Raw genomic sequence first — 17,238 nt, 5'->3', positions numbered from 1 at the left:
AATGACAACAATATTGTCGGCCAACTAACGGCTGGAATGCCGGATAATTATAAAGGATATTTATTATGCGCGTTGCCAAATAATCATATCGATTGGTTGACGCTTGCACAGAGACTTGAGTCGTCACTTCCACAAAAGACTGCTAATACGTATACAAAGAACGTTAACGTTTTACTGCGCAAACCGACGTATGCAATGATAACGGACACTAATTCACAACCAAGCCAAAGTCGGCCTCCGAACCCTTGTCGTTATTGTGCAGACGTTGGAATCACTTCTTGGCACTGGCATAGAGAGTGCAGACAACGCAGTCCTATGATGAATCAAAACATCAGACAGTCTTTCCCGAACCGCCAACAGGTCAACAATCAAAGCGTAACGCAGGTTAGAACTTTTAGACCACAAATCCAAAGACAATATAATAGACCGAATAGCGCACCTGTTAATTACGTTAACGTGAGAGACACACATAACACGTTAACGGATTACGTTAACGTTGAAGACATTGGCGTCCGACATACTGATCCAACGTATTACGTTAACGTTGAAAACACCGACGTTCAACGTAATGAGCCAACGTCTTACGCTAACGTTAACTTCTCACGTCCTCTCAATCAAACGGCTCAAACTTACGCATATCGTCTTGAAGGTGAAGACCCCGTCAATCAGGGAAACTTTCAGGGCGGTCGTCTTTAATTGAAATCGCGGTGCGGGTCAACAATTATCCAATTCGTGCAATAATTGACTCTGGGTCAACAATTAATGTTGTCAGCAGAGAATTTATCAACGTCTTACGTCTACGTCCTGACCCGCAAACCGCTATTAACGTTATCCAAGTCAACGGAAAAACGAAATCTGACGGCCGCCTAATCGTCACATTAACTATAAATAATACGGCTCTTAGAGTCCCCGTTCACGTGCTAAGCGACGCACCCAACTCACTCATAATCGGTATCCCCACTTCTTCGGATTTCTCACTTCATTTGGATTTTAAACGTCGAATCGTATCTCAAGAGAATCCCTTCACGTATCAACGGCACGTATGCCTCGTAGCTAAGCCTACCCACACTCATAATACTTTAACTTCTTCGGTACAACGCATTCTTAATAAGTACCCCTCACTTTTCTCATCGGACCCCAACGAAGTTGGACGGATCCCCAACGTGGCCCACACAATCCGCCTGTTGCCAAATCAGGCCCCAATTCATCAACGCTCTTACCGCCACTCACTCGCAGACCTAACAGAAATACGGAGACAAATTCAGATTCTCCTCGACAAACGACTTATTCGACGCTCTACGTCCCCATACGCATCTCCCGTGACCCTCGCTTCAAAAAAGGACGGGACCAAACGTCTCTGTATCGACTACAGACGACTCAACGCCGTAACGGTTGATGAACGTGAACCGTTACCCAGAATTGTTGACGTGATCGATCAACTTAGTACGTCAACGTACTTCACAACCTTAGATATGGCATGGGGTTACTGGCACGTACCCATGGCCTCGGAATCAATTGAAAAATCCGCATTCGTTACACCCGACGGCCAATACGAATGGCTTGTCTTACCTTTTGGCCTCAAAAATGCACCGCCAACTTTTCAACGAATAATACGTCAAGTCGTTGGTGATCTACTCAACTCAGGAGTCATACCATATTTGGACGACATTATCATTCACGCGTCAACTAAAGAAGCTCACGACAAACTATTAGACGTAGTACTTCAACGTCTAAACAACTCTAACGTCAGACTTCGACGTGAGAAGTGTAAGTTTTCAGTCAATGAAATCGAGTACTTAGGGCATGTAATAAAAGACGGTAACGTTATGCCCTCACCATCGAAGTCCAAAGCTGTCAGCGCATATCCACAACCAAAATCAGTCCATGACATCCAACAGTTTTTAGGGATGTGTAATTTTTATCACCGTTTTATCAATCGCTACACGATAATAGCTGAACCGCTAACTCGACTACTTCGGAAGGAACAACCATTTGTATGGACTACTGAACAAAATAACGCCTTTATTCAGCTAAAAACAGCATTAACAACACCGCCTGTTATGGCAATCTACCGCGACGATCGGCCTGTAATTATCTATACCGACGCCTGCAAGATCGGGATCGGGGCCATACTAATGCAACCCGACGAAAACGGACATAAGAGGGTCGTATCATATTACTCCCGACGGCTCAACATCCATGAATCAAAGTACACGACATCAGAGATGGAATGTCTTGCAGTGATTGAATCCATGGAGAGATGGCACGTCTACGTGCACGGAAAGCACGTCGACGTATTTTCGGACCATTCGGCATTGCAGTGGCTGCTTAACATCAAAAATACTTCCAACAATCGACTCTTCAGATGGTCCATCAGATTATCAGTCTATAACTATACTATTCACCACAGATCGGGAAAAAGAAATCAGGCGGCCGACGCCTTATCCCGAAATCCCGTTTCGTTACTCATCAACGTTGACGTCCTCAAAAAAGCTCAACGTAATACGTCATCGTCTGACGTATCGGACGACGTCAACGTTCCATCGAAATTTTATAAGGACGATGAAGGTCTTGTGGTTCATCGTCATCGCGGTCTAAAACGTTATTATGTACCACCATCTTTACAGATGCAAGTCCTTCGGCATTATCATGACGACCATGGACATCCCGGAATCGCTGCAACCACTCAACTTATTGGTGGACACTACTGGTGGCCATCAGCAACTGATATGATTTCCTCATACGTCCGCTCATGCAGAAACTGTCAAATAGTAAAACCAAGTAATCAACCACCATTAGGAAAACTACAACCAATTCAGACACCCGAACAGCCAAATCAAATTTGGGCTATGGATACAATCGTTATGGGGTCGACGTCAACGTCGACGTTAAAATATATTCAGTTAATTGTTGATCATCACTCACGGTATGTCTGGGCATACCCCACATCTGACAACAAGACAAAGACAGTTATCCGACTTCTTAAGAACCTTTTCAAAGATATTGCGATTCCAAAACAACTTATAACTGACAGAGGATCCAACTTTACATCCAAAACGTTTGGCAATTTCATGACAATAAACGGAGTACGCCACGTTTTAACGTCGACGTACCATCCACAAGCCAACGGACTGTGCGAAAAGGCTAATGATTTAATCGTAAGAAAGCTCCGTTTAGCAAAACAAGATAATCCTCGAAACGCATGGTCAGCTCTACTACCAAAGGTTCTTCACAATTACAACAATACGCCGCACGGATCCACCGGCCATTCACCAAATTATTTACACTTCGGAAAACCATGTGATGCTCTATGTGATACAGTACCCTTAGAAACTGCACGTATCGAAGCAACTGTAAAATCAAACAACGAGAAACGTCAACGTAAGGAGGCCTTCGACGAGAAACATCAATCCTCAGCATTCGATATAGGGGACTTAGTCATACGAAAACTGGCCGTACATCACCCGTCACATAACAAGTTATCACCCACTCATACAGGACCGTACGTCATTTTACGTCGACTTGGTATGGAGACGTATTCCATTGGCCTATTCGACTCACGTGGTATTACGACGTCTACGTCAGCGCACTCATCTCAGCTCCGTCGCTTTCACTTACGTGCGCCCCTCAACGGCGGGGGAGTGATAGAGGTTTTACCCAATTACCGGTCACCAGAGGGCAGCACATCTCAACCTACTTGTTCCCAACAGTCCAACACATGCGCACCGATACCTATACCCCAATCCATTGCTATATAAGAGCCAACACTACTCTACTCTCGCTCTCTTACACTTTCGCCTCTCCACGAGTGCACTTCAATTATACCACGTATAACGTCAACGTCTTATGTTAACTCCACTTCCGTTTCCTATTTTATTATATTTTATTATACACGTGTTTTTACCATTTATCTTAATTTAGTTCATTTTAATAAAGAGTTATGAGTTATACATTTTAAACTGTGTTTACCATTTATGCACTTTCGTGATCACTATTTACATTATCTTTGGACACAATTATAACCACAATATCATCGGAGACCCACCATTGCTCGTCCGCCCATTTTGTTATCATTTATTGGCATCACATTCACATCAATACCGCCTCGCGTTTCGCCGCCGCTCAACGCTCGCACCGCCCTTTGGTCAACACCACGTCTACGCCACACGCCCGCGTCATAAACACCCGTTACACGGCAAACGTTTACTTTCGTGTCACACTATCACGTCACACGTTCAAGTCACACGTTACTTCACACGTTCACGTCACACGTTCACGTACACTTCGAGCGTATACGTCAGACGTACACATCAAAACTCGTATCAATATATATATTGATACCACAATTGTCTAATTAATATATATATATAGATATATATCTATATCTAATTTAAAATAAAATAATTTAATACTAAGAAACAAAGTTATTTATACAGAATTTTGATTATATTAAATAATTAGAAAAAAATATATTTAAATATTTAATATCACTTAACTAAAAAAATAAATTTAAATCCTAGAATATTCCGCATTTATAAATAAGTTTATCTCAAGAATTTATTTGTCATTTTTTTGAAAAAATAAGATAAAAATTTTATATACCTTATATCATATATTAATAATATATTATATTATGTAATAGAGAGTAGTATTATATAAAATAAAATATAAGTGAAACAAAATAATATAATATTTTCTACATTTGCTGTCATATAATTTTCATTATTATTATTATATTATATATTTATTTGATGTGTGTGTGTGTGTGTGTGTGTGTGTGTGTGTGTGCAATACAATGTCAATTGTTTTGGGTTTTTTTGTTGCTATTATTTCGCATGAAAAAAATAAAATCTAAAACAGATATATATATATATTATAAAAATACTGTATAAAGTTATACAATGGTATATATATATATATATAATAATGTATTGCTTATGTATTGTATTATATTATGTAATAATATGTAGTGATGTGTGAAACAATTGCTGATCATTGCAGTGAAAAACTTGGTGACACTCATAGCTAGAGTGACCCACAAAACATAGCATAACAAAAAAAAATCTAGACATTAATAGTTCCCTATCTATAGTACAAAATATATATTGAATATATATATATACATGTAGTTAAAAATATAGATTTATCAAAATCTATAATCAATACTTACTAAATACAATTTATTTGCTAAATATACACAAATTTATAGATATTGACAAAAACATATATTTGTTGTTAACATTTATATTTTTTTGTTATTAAAAAATTAACAATAATTGTTGTAAAGTAAAAAACAAAAGTTTATTTTTGGTTATCATAGCATTGTTAACACATTATGTCTAAAACATTGTTGTTGTTAAAGACTTTTTCATTGCAATTATTTAACAGTTTTTTACGGAGTTTTTTGTCTGTTATTTAAGTGATGCACACAAAAAATAGGTAAAACATGTCTACAATCCTGTCTGTATGTGTGTGTATGTGTGTGTATGTGTGTGTATGTGTGTGTATGTGTGTGTATGTGTGTGTATGTGTGTGTATGTGTGTGTATGTGTGTGTATGTGTGTGTATGTGTGTGTATGTGTGTGTATATGTGTGTATGTGTGTGTATGTGTGTGTATGTGTGTGTATGTGTGTGTATGTGTGTGTATGTGTGTGTATGTGTGTGTATGTGTGTGTATGTGTGTGTGTGTGTGTGTRTGTGTGTGTGTATGTATGTGTGTTAGAAATGATGAATTTTTAATTAAGTTATTTTTGTTGTTGCATTGTATTTAAGTTATATATATTTAATAAATTTATAGTGCTTTTAAAATAAATTATATATTAAAATAAAATCACCAAAAAAATACAAATTAAAATATTTCATATATTTATTTTTTAACAATTCACTTAATATTACAGTTTATATAAATATTTAATAAATCTATTGTTTAAACAAGTATAAAGTAGTATATTTATTATTATTTAGTAATAATTTACTGTCTAATTTTTTATTATAATAAATATAAAGCATTTAATTTAAACAAAATTAAATTTGAAAAATATATTTTTGAATACAATATAAATTATATAAATATAATACATTATATTTAAAATTCATTTAAATAATTATTTTTTTGTGAATACCAAAACAAATAATAAAAAACACTTTAATCGTTGTGTGTGTCGACAGTGAGAGACAACCATTTGCTTAAAATTAAATAAATTGATTGTTATTCCCAAATGTATAGTATATTTATACAGTATTTTATACATTAATAGTAGAGTATATCATAAAAAATAATATAAATATTGTACATTATACATACTAATGTATCATATTATACTGTTAGACACATACCAACACATACACACACACACACACACACACACACATACATACATACATACATACATACACTAACACATATTGTAAGCTCTTTTGTCTGGAATTAATACTTTTGAAAGTATTTTATATTTTATTATGTTTTTTGTTTTTCTCTCTCTCTTAATACTAATTACAACTTACAGAATATTCTGAACATTATCTCTCTCTCTCTCTCTCACTCACTAACTAACTAACAATGGTATTTGTAACTAATCTAGCAAAATTTTTCCCTTAAAAATTAATGAATAGGAAAAAATATTAGAAAGAGAGAGAGAGAGAGAGAGAGAGAGAGAGAGAGAGAGAGAGAGAGAGAGAGAGAGAGAGAGAGAGAGAGAGAGAGAGAGAGAGAGAGAGTACATTAAGACTACTTAACAAAATTAATCTCCTGTTTATATATAATATATATATATATTGTAAAATAGATGTATATACTGTATACTATATATACAGTACACACTAACACATTTGTATTACAATTTACATTAATGTAGCAAAAGTTTTTGTAGCATATAATATGCAAATGCATAATAACAAAAAATAATAGTAAATAAAATTAAACTTTTTTTAAATAAAAAAATATATAGTTTTTATAATACAGTATTAACATACATAAACTGTATGTACCGATAAAGTACTGTAATATACAGTTAGTCATGGATTAWATATTACTGTTGTATAACAATATCCTATTTAAACAGTATATATATATATTATTATTATTATTATTGTTGTACAGTCTTTACACCACTAGTATAATATTATTAAAAATTTATATAATATTTTACACAATTTTATTTTTATTTTTTAAAAAATGTTAATAACATTTTTCCAAAATTAGTTTGTAAATTTTTTTAAAAACATTTATATTATATTATATAAACTTTATAACAACATAACATGCAATCATAACTTTTTTATTTACAGTATAAATATACTATTTAAAAAAAATTGTAAAAACATTTTGTTTAATTAAATTTTTTATTTATTTTTTTATATATTTATACAGTACAGTCTAGTTATACTCTAGTTATAGTGTTGAATAAACTGTATATTATTTACCCGTAAATTTAAATACCAATATTAAATTAATTCAATATATATATTAAAATTAATTATAAAAATAACATATACTATATATACAATATATATTAATATCTTAACTATTTATTTTATGTTTGGTTTACTTATAGATCAAATTTTTTTTATTAAAATATATTATTAGATTAAAATTGCATATTAAATACAGTAGTAGTATTAGTATAGTCTATAACAATATGTTTGAATTAGTGAGAGAGTGTGTAAATTAATAAAAAAAAGACTTAGTGAGTGAGTGAGTGAGTGAGTGAGTGAGTGAGTGAGTGAGAGAGAGAGAGAGAGAGAGAGAGAGAGAGAGAGACTTACTTAGATTGGAGAGTATAATAAAAAAAATTGTAGATCTCTTAACTGTACTTAAAATTTATTATACATTTAAATAAATTTATTTAATATATGTAAAGAGCCAGTCAATTGATCTTGCGCCACGTAATTTTTGAATAACTTTTAAACGGTAAGAGATAATTTAATTCTGTAAAATACATTTAAGAATATCATATCGACCACACTTAATATACACATAATCGCAAAACTAGGATGACCAGATATACAAAATATCAGGACCAACGAAAGACACTATGCTACAGTTCAAACCACAACTGATAAATTTATTATGACAATGAAACTTTGTAGTCAAGAAATAATAGTTTAATATAAAAAAGAATCATCAAAATCGAATTGGTAGTTAGTTTTTATGGCTTGTTAAGTTTGTCATAAATCATATTATATAATATGGTCTAAAATAAAAATGGCGTTATTTATGACTATTATATATTTATAAGATAAAATTTTCAATTATATTACTAATTATAAAAACGAAATTTTAATACGTCTTCTAGTTTTCGAAATAATCGAATTTTAATATAAATTATATTATCAAATTACAATAGTGTGATTTATATTCAAATTCGATTATTTTGAAAACTAGTCGATATATTAAAATTTCGTTTTTAGAAATAGTAATATAATTTAAAATTAAATCTAATAAGTATATAATAGTCATAAATAACATCATTTTTATTTTAGACCATATTATATAATATGATTTATGACAAACTTAACAAGCCATTAAAACTAAACTACCAATTCGATTTTGATGATTCTTTTTTTATATTAAACTATTATTTCTTGACTACAAAGTTTCATTGTCATAATAAATTTATCAGTTGTGGTTTGACCTGTAGTATAGTGTCTTTCGTTGGTCCTGATATTTTGTATATCTGGGTATCCTAGTTTTGCGATTGTGTGTATATTAAGTGTGGTCGATATGATATTCTTAAATGTATTTTACAGAATTAAATTATCTCTTACCGTTTAAAAGTTATTCAAAAATTACGTGGCGCAAGATCAATTGACTGGCTCTTTATATATATGATGTAAATATAACTGTTTTCCCAAATGACAAATAATTTATAATTGTCTGCAACCAAACATAAAAACATTAATACATAAAATAATAGCATTTAAAATATTATTTTATTTGTTATTAAAAATACATATAAATTTATGATTTTTTTAATTAAATATAAAAGGGTATATTTAATTTAAATATTTTGTAATCTTATTTATTTATTTATTTTTTAAAAAAATTATGTATTAATAGATTTTTTAATAAGAAATTTTTAATTTAAAAGTTTAAAATCTTAATGACTAATAATTACTAATATATAATAAATATTAGATTACAGTACCTACTGAAATGTAATAATAATTTTTACAGTAATTTATACAAAATAATAAATAATTTTTTTGAGTATTTTTTAAAAATAACTACTAAATTACTTATAGGTATTTCAAACATTATACATTTATATGTTTGTTAAATAATTTATATTATATACTTTACTACACATAGCCTAATGTTTAAATCTATTGACTAATGTTAGAAACACATATGTTTATCTAATTAATTAATCTAATTAATTAATTAATTTGTTTGGACACCAAATGTTATACTACCCAAGTAATAGTATTTTAAGTTACAAAAAGTAATAGACAAAAACAATTATAAAAAATTGTATTATTAGTAGTAGTAGTAATATTATTATTATACCATGTAAAATAATTGATAACATATACTTACTATAAATTAATAATAATAATAATAATAATTTATTTTTTTTAATTACTTCAAATAATATTATAATACATTTTTTACAAACTTATCTATTAATTAAATTATATTTTGGTACAAAAGAATTATATCATAAATTAAGTTTTTCTTAATTTAATTATTATATTATATTTAATTAAATATTTAATAATTTAATTACAGTATATAATATATATATATGTCATATATTTGTCTATGTTTTTTGTTTGCTAATTGTTTTATAATCACTGTACATACAAAACAACTTTTAAAGAATATTCTTAAACATCAATTAAAATGATATATATTTCCGTAATATAAGTTTATTTATATATATATATAATATAAATAATAAAATCATAAATTTGTGTAACACATGCCATTCCCAATGGTTCCTTAACTCTCTCTCTCTCTCTCTCTCTCTCTCTCTTCTCTCTCTCTCTCTCTCTCTCTTTCTCTCTCTCTCTCTTTCTCTCTCTCTCTCTCTCTCTCTCTCTCTCTCTCTCTCTCTCTCTCTCTCTCTCTCAGTCTCTCCCTCTCAGTCTCTCTCTTTCTCTCTCTCTCTCTCTCTCTCTCTCTCTCTCTCTCTACTCATTCAATCAATCAATTCAATCACTCACTAACTTTCTCTCTCTTTCACTCACCCACTTACTCACTAACTCATTCAATGGGAGACTATCCTCTATGAGAGAGAGAGAGAGAGAGAGAGACAGTTTTCGCGCAACTCATATACCATAAACTTTTGGCGTTATTTCATATCATTTCAACGGCCGACTGCCGGAGTCATTGCTAACACAACATACTGTATATTCTCTCTGAGTAAGGGCTCAGTTAGGTCTACATTAGACACACACACACAAGCGTTTCGGTAGTAGTGATGTTGTTGTTGGTGTTGGTGTGTAAATCACTTGTAGACATACATACACATAAAGACAACCAATTTCTCTATACACATACTAATACATCAATAGAAATATAATTATATTACAAACAGTATACTTAAATAACAAATTTGTTGTTTTTTTTATTATGGTTTGAAAAATAAAACCCCAATTTGTTATATACATGTCTATATCATTATCCATACTATATGTCATATAAAAAAAATTTATAATAATTTTTTTGTTGTGTATTTTATGTGTTTATTGATATATATTTTGTATGCTTAGAACATCGCCAATACTCTGGTGACAATTACTCTAAAGTATTATTAATATTATTATTTACCGCAAGTTTTTTTTTAAAGTCTATATCCTCCTACTAATAATAATAACCACAGTTTCAATATTGTAGAAAAAATACTAATAATAATAATAATAAATTAGTCAAATATTTTATGAGTGTGTGTCAAGTGATATAAATTTGTTGTTTTTTAAATACAAACATATAGATAATAATATTATTTTTTTTTTAAATAAAAAGTGTCATAATATTTAACATTTTTGTGTTTTTTATATTATTATCATATATTAAACATTCCTATAACTATATGTTGAATAAAATAATAATATTTAAATTAATATAATTCATGTCAACAACACAATAACAGTGAGTGAATAATAATAATAATAATAATAATATATAAAAATATCTTTTAATTTATTCTTGTGTTTCAGTGTTTAAGTTATATTATAAAACAAACTTATTGTGTAGTCATATATAAAAAACATTGAAATAAAGTATTATTATTATTGTTATCAAAAAAATAGTGATACACATAGAATATTCATTAATATATTTTACCAAAAAAATAACATAAAAATAATATAATATTATTTATTCATTTATATATCTAAGTTATATTTAAATGTGTTTTTATTATTAAATAGTATTATTAATACTGTAGTATAAAAATACTATACATGTGCTGCTGATTAATATTAGACAAAAAACTAAATATAATAATAATACACTTTTGAGTAATAATAATAATAAAAACATTATTCAAAAATATGTAAATTTATATTTATTTTTTTTTATAAATAAAACTAAATATAATAACATAGAAATATAAAGTTGTTTTTTAAAGTGTATTTACTATATAATAATAAAATAAATTATATACTCAAAATTATTTATGATTTTGCTAAAACTGTGTATAATTTATTAGTACTATTTTTATTATATCTACAATATAATAGTAATTTTAAAAATTATTTATTTGTCATACATTATACTACTAATACTATTACTATACAACCTAAATAATAAATGTTGACTTTAATTAATAATAATAAACTAAGTAAACATTGGTTTATGTAAATTATATTTACTCTAATATACTATCATATATTTTTTATATAAAAATCTATTTAATATATATAAATATAAATAGATAATAAATTTTTTCTTTGACAAACAAAATAGTATAATAATAAATCATTTTTAAAAATTAGTAAAATTAATTGTTTTATATATATAATTATGTCATTACATATTTATTTGTGTTTGTTTGTAATAATAAATATATTAATATACATTAATAATCAGTGAAATTCAATTCAATTCAAAAAAATAAATATATTAATTAATAATTATATTTAACAAAATAAATAATATTTAAAAATGTATAATAAATATACTGTTGTTTTGTCAAAAATATTATTATATATACATTTGATTCAATTAATGAATAATAATTATTTTAATTATTATAACAATTGTTTTGCTGAGGCCAGTGATGAACAACAACAACAGCACCAGGAGTTTGCTGTCAGTAATCGCCAGTTTAATACTAAATACGGTACACTCAGGGGTGTTATAATACCTATGACCAGAGGTGGTGGTAGTGGTGATACCACTACAACACAAACAGCCGGTAATAACGGTCAACAACGGTCATCAACCGGTAGTTCGGGTTTTGCTCAATTAGGACCAGTAGAGGCCTACTTTGGCATACCGTACGCATCGCCGCCGACCCAAACTCGACGCTTTATGCCGCCGGTAACGCCCCCTCATTGGCGCGGCGTACGACTGGCCAACCGTCCCGGACCAGTGTGTCCGCAAGTGTTACCCGATTTAGGTAACGGTACCACCAAACAGGGACAGTCGGCTCAACGTCAGGACTTTTTGCGCCGAGTGCTACCGTATATGAGAAATCAGAGCGAGGACTGTCTATATTTGAATATCTATGTGCCCTATAATCCCGGTGCTCAACCATCAAGCGGTAAGTTATTACTATCTCTATTGTAATATTATAACTTTTTTTTTAAATTAGTCAAATAATATAGTTTTAAATTTATAACTTTATTATGTCGTAAAATCATAAAGTATTTTCTAAGTTAAATAATTTTAAAACATATTTATCGTATAATATTTTATTATTTTTAAATAGTTAACTAATTTGTATCCACATAAAAAAATTATATACTAATACTAGTAAATATTGTAGTGTATTTATATATATAACAAATTATATCATTATGTTTTGTAAATTTTTTAATTTTATACAACATATACCATACAGTATATACAATATTTTTTATATATTCCTATTATTCTATACTGTAAAAAGCTATAGACATCACTCAAAATTTTGTTGTTGTTATTATACTGCATATGTATATGTAGTACTTTTAAATACACAATACTTTATGTATGTTATATGATATATATTTTATATCAAATATATTTAGATAAATTATATAAGATATATATATATGATATAATATATCTCAAACTCAATGCAAACACACACATAGTTTTGATGTATGATATGATATGCATTAACCACTACTACTGCTACTACTAACAGTAGAAGATATATTATATATATATAATAAAAAATATATGATATGATATATAAAGAGAAAAAACTTGAATATATGAGAAATAAAAACTTATGAAAAACACACACAAATGCAAAGTCCTATCATTCAATCTCTCTTTCTTTCTCTCCACACATACATACAAATCATACAATAAGTCTTATGATTAGATATTTGTCTTCAAAAACATATAAAACACATACATAAAGACAGACAGACACACACACACAAAATGAATATATATTTGAATATAAATTTTTCTATCTGTTTGTATTGTATTTTTAAAGTAAAGAATTTGCTTTTTTAGTTGTTTTTTTCTTATTTTTTTATTATACAATATATTTTTTTTGTGTATTCCAAGTACTGTTTGTGTGTCGACAAAAAAATTTCAATACATAAACACACAGAATATTCTGTATGTCTCTTATAATTTGGTATTCTCTCTATGAGATGATTGTCTACACAAAAAAATACTATACTATACTATACTTTAGTATAGTTTAACTTAAATATATAAAATATAAAAGACAAATATATAGACAAATATATATGATTACCAAATGTGGTCTGACTTTTAAAAGCATACACCAAATGTTTTTACAACAAAAAAAATATAAGATTTTTCCTTTATATATATAGTATTTATATATATATAACCATTTCTTTAAATATATATATACTATATATATATATATTTCAACATTTATATAGCTTATAGCACCGTATTATATAATAATAAATTTGAATGGTTTTAGTTATATTAAACTATATTTTTAAATTAAAATTTTTATACTATCGCATTAGTTTAATTGAAGTTTAATTTTCTACACACTCATACACATACAAAGTTTAATATGTAATGTAATTACATATTTAAATAATACAAAGAAATAAATTAAATTAAAATATAGATATAGATATCAAATCTTTGAATTTTAGGCTAATTTAAGGCTAATTTGTCTATAATAGAAAAATATTAAACTAGTATTATCATTATTACAATATTATTATTATTATTATTATAACCAGAGCAATTAGTTTTTAATAACAAAAACACTGGATATTATTTTCATTATAGAAAATTATAGATAATTTTTATTAAATTATATAAAATATATGTATAGTATATTTTACTATATTGTATTATAATTTTATCGTATAGTACCGTACAGTACATTATATATAATATAATCTATTTTTATGTATAATTAAAGCTAAAAATCTAAATATAAATCTTTTCATTTAATTAAAATCTCATTTCTGATTATTATTATTATTATTATTATATATAATACATTCACTCTCTGTCGACCCCCACCACTAACATTATAAATTACTCCCCCCTCTCTCCTATCCATATTAAAATAATAATGTATGACAAGTGCACTATTCTATGTAGAGATTATAATATAAATTATTATTATTATAAATAAACAGTGTATGTGTTTTGATGTACACACAAACACACTCATCGGTGGGTTAATAATAATTATCAACCATTTTGTACGCTTTATTAATTATTAAATAACATACACATTGAGGGGGTATCACAAACACACACACACACAAAATAAAAGGTAATTTCACACCATTGTATAATAAATGTGAAAACATTTGGCTAAAAGTATTGACCAAATAAAATAGATTTTTTTTTGCTGTACTGTCACTAAATTTGTGATGAGATAGTGTGTGTGTGTGTTAGTGTGTATATGTATGTATGTGTGTGTGTGTGTGTGTGTGTGTGTGTGTGTGTGTGAGTGTGTTAGCAGTAAAGGGAGAGAGAGAGCACTTTAAAAAAATCTAATTTTTGTTATATGTCTCTATACATACCGTATAGTTGTATATGTGTTGGGGTTTACTATATATACGGTATGTGTGTGTTTAGTAGTTGAGGACAACTGTAAAGCCAATGGATGATGGCATCGACCAATTCAATCGATTCAAAAACGGTTAGACTATGTGTGTGTTTGATTCAGACATTGACTTTTACTAGAAATGCTTGAGTGAGAGAAAGAGAAAAAGAGAGAGAGAGAGAGAGAGAGAGAGAGAGAGAGAGAGAGAGCAGAAAAAATATAGCTAACTGTGCGCTATTGATAGGAAAGGGAAGCAAAATGCAAGAGTCGAGAGAGAGAGAGAGAGAGAGAGAGAGAGAGACTGTTTTTATTTGTTAGAAAAACTTTATTAGAGCACAAAAATTGTTGTTATGTTAAGCAAAAAAAGGAAACATTTATTTTGTATTTTATGGCAATATTTTTAGATTTTTCTTATATATATATATATTGCAATATATACAGTAAATACAATATAAATAAATATATATATATTTGTTGAAAACATGTTTAAAGAAAATCGAAAAACACAAATAAATATTAAATATATTTATTACTAAACTAACACAACAAAAAAGTTATATATTTAAAAAAATAACAATTTTATGTGTATTTTCCAGACTTGAAATAATTATTTATTAAAGATAAATAAAAAATAAAAATTTAATTAAATATTATTTACTATTTATTAATTCTATCAAATAAATTAAATTATATTTCATCGATAAAAATTAAAAAAATAATAATTAAATATAATAAATTTATTTATATTCAATTAGTATATTAATTAATTTTATCAATATATTATAGATATTTTTATTATAAAAGTTTATTTAATCACTAATAATATGTAAACAATAATACTGATGATTAAACTGACATTAAAATTTATAACTAAAAAAAATAAATAAAATTAATTATATAGATTAAAGTCTAAAGTTTAATAAAGTTAGACATTTTCTTTAAAATACATATTAAAAACTTTAAGAAAAAAAATTATTATTCAGTGAATATCTCATTATACTAAATAATAATTAAATTATATATTATGATATACAGTTTAAAATATATCAATATATAATTTATATATATACAGTATATATATATATTATGATATAAGCCACACATTAATTTTAAATCATGAATTTTGAATCATCATAAATGAGTGATGAGTTTTGCATTCAAATTATTTTTTAAATTTATTTGTAATTCATTTATATTTTTAGTTTCATAATATAAATTATTACTAGTATTACTATTATTACTAAATAAAGTAAAATAAATGCAATTTTGTTGTATTTTTAACAGTATATATTATTAGTTTTTATTTTGTGTATACATATAAAAATAGTAGAGATTGTGTTTGATAATTGTTGGGTTAAATCTTTATTTATTTTTTTAAAATAATAATATTATGTAATATAATATTATGTTTATATTGATAAATAAATATAGCATTTTTTTGAATATAATTTTTTCTTAATGAGTTTTTAATGATAGACTAATATATTATTAGTTTTTTTTAAAAAAATAACATTTAGTTTATTAATTTATATAATAAAGCAATATATTATATATATATATATATATATATATATATATATATATATTAATATACAGCATTTATATCTTTTAATTTTAAATATTTATTGATTTATTATTTTCTATATAGTTATATATAAATATCTAAAAATATATATAAAACATATTATAGTTTTATAAATAAATATGCATATTTAAAAATTTATTAAGTTTTTTTTTAAATTGCTTATTCTTGAAGTTTTTAAAGGATAAATATAATGGAAATATTTTCTTTATAAATATATATATTATATATATCTTAATATAGATATATCTAATCCATAATGTATAGTCCATAATGTATTGCAAAATATCTTTCCACTTAAGAGAGAGAGAGAGAGAGAGAGAGAAGAGAGAGAGAATATTTTTACTAAAATAATGATAAGAATATGAATTTAAATATCAATATATATGTCTTATATATAATATCACTGAATAAAGTGATGCTTTCATGTTAATCATATAAGTATTGATTATTTTTTAAATAAAAAAAATAAAAATAAATTTAATGGA

At 27.1% G+C, this 17,238-nt stretch overlaps 1 protein-coding gene across 1 annotated transcript in view; it reads left to right on the top strand.

Moving 5' to 3' along the window:
* Positions 1-12,257: 12,257 nt before the first annotated feature.
* LOC128956969 (neuroligin-4, X-linked-like) overlaps positions 12,258-17,238 on the top strand; it is a 59,700-nt gene continuing 54,719 nt past the window's right edge. The window contains exon 1 of the mRNA XM_054302682.1: positions 12,258-12,714. Within this exon, the coding sequence (XP_054158657.1) occupies positions 12,318-12,714 (397 nt within the window). The 5' untranslated portion in view covers positions 12,258-12,317. The remainder of the gene's footprint in view (positions 12,715-17,238) is intronic.

Source organism: Oppia nitens, unplaced genomic scaffold (genome assembly GCF_028296485.1).
Source record: "Oppia nitens isolate AA-2021 unplaced genomic scaffold, nextdenovo-longstitch-racon4-pilon3 scaffold34_pilon_pilon_pilon, whole genome shotgun sequence".
Lineage (NCBI taxonomy): Eukaryota > Metazoa > Arthropoda > Arachnida > Sarcoptiformes > Oppiidae > Oppia > Oppia nitens.
Note: the sequence above shows the minus strand (reverse complement) of the source record. Positions and strands in the feature narration are given on the sequence as shown.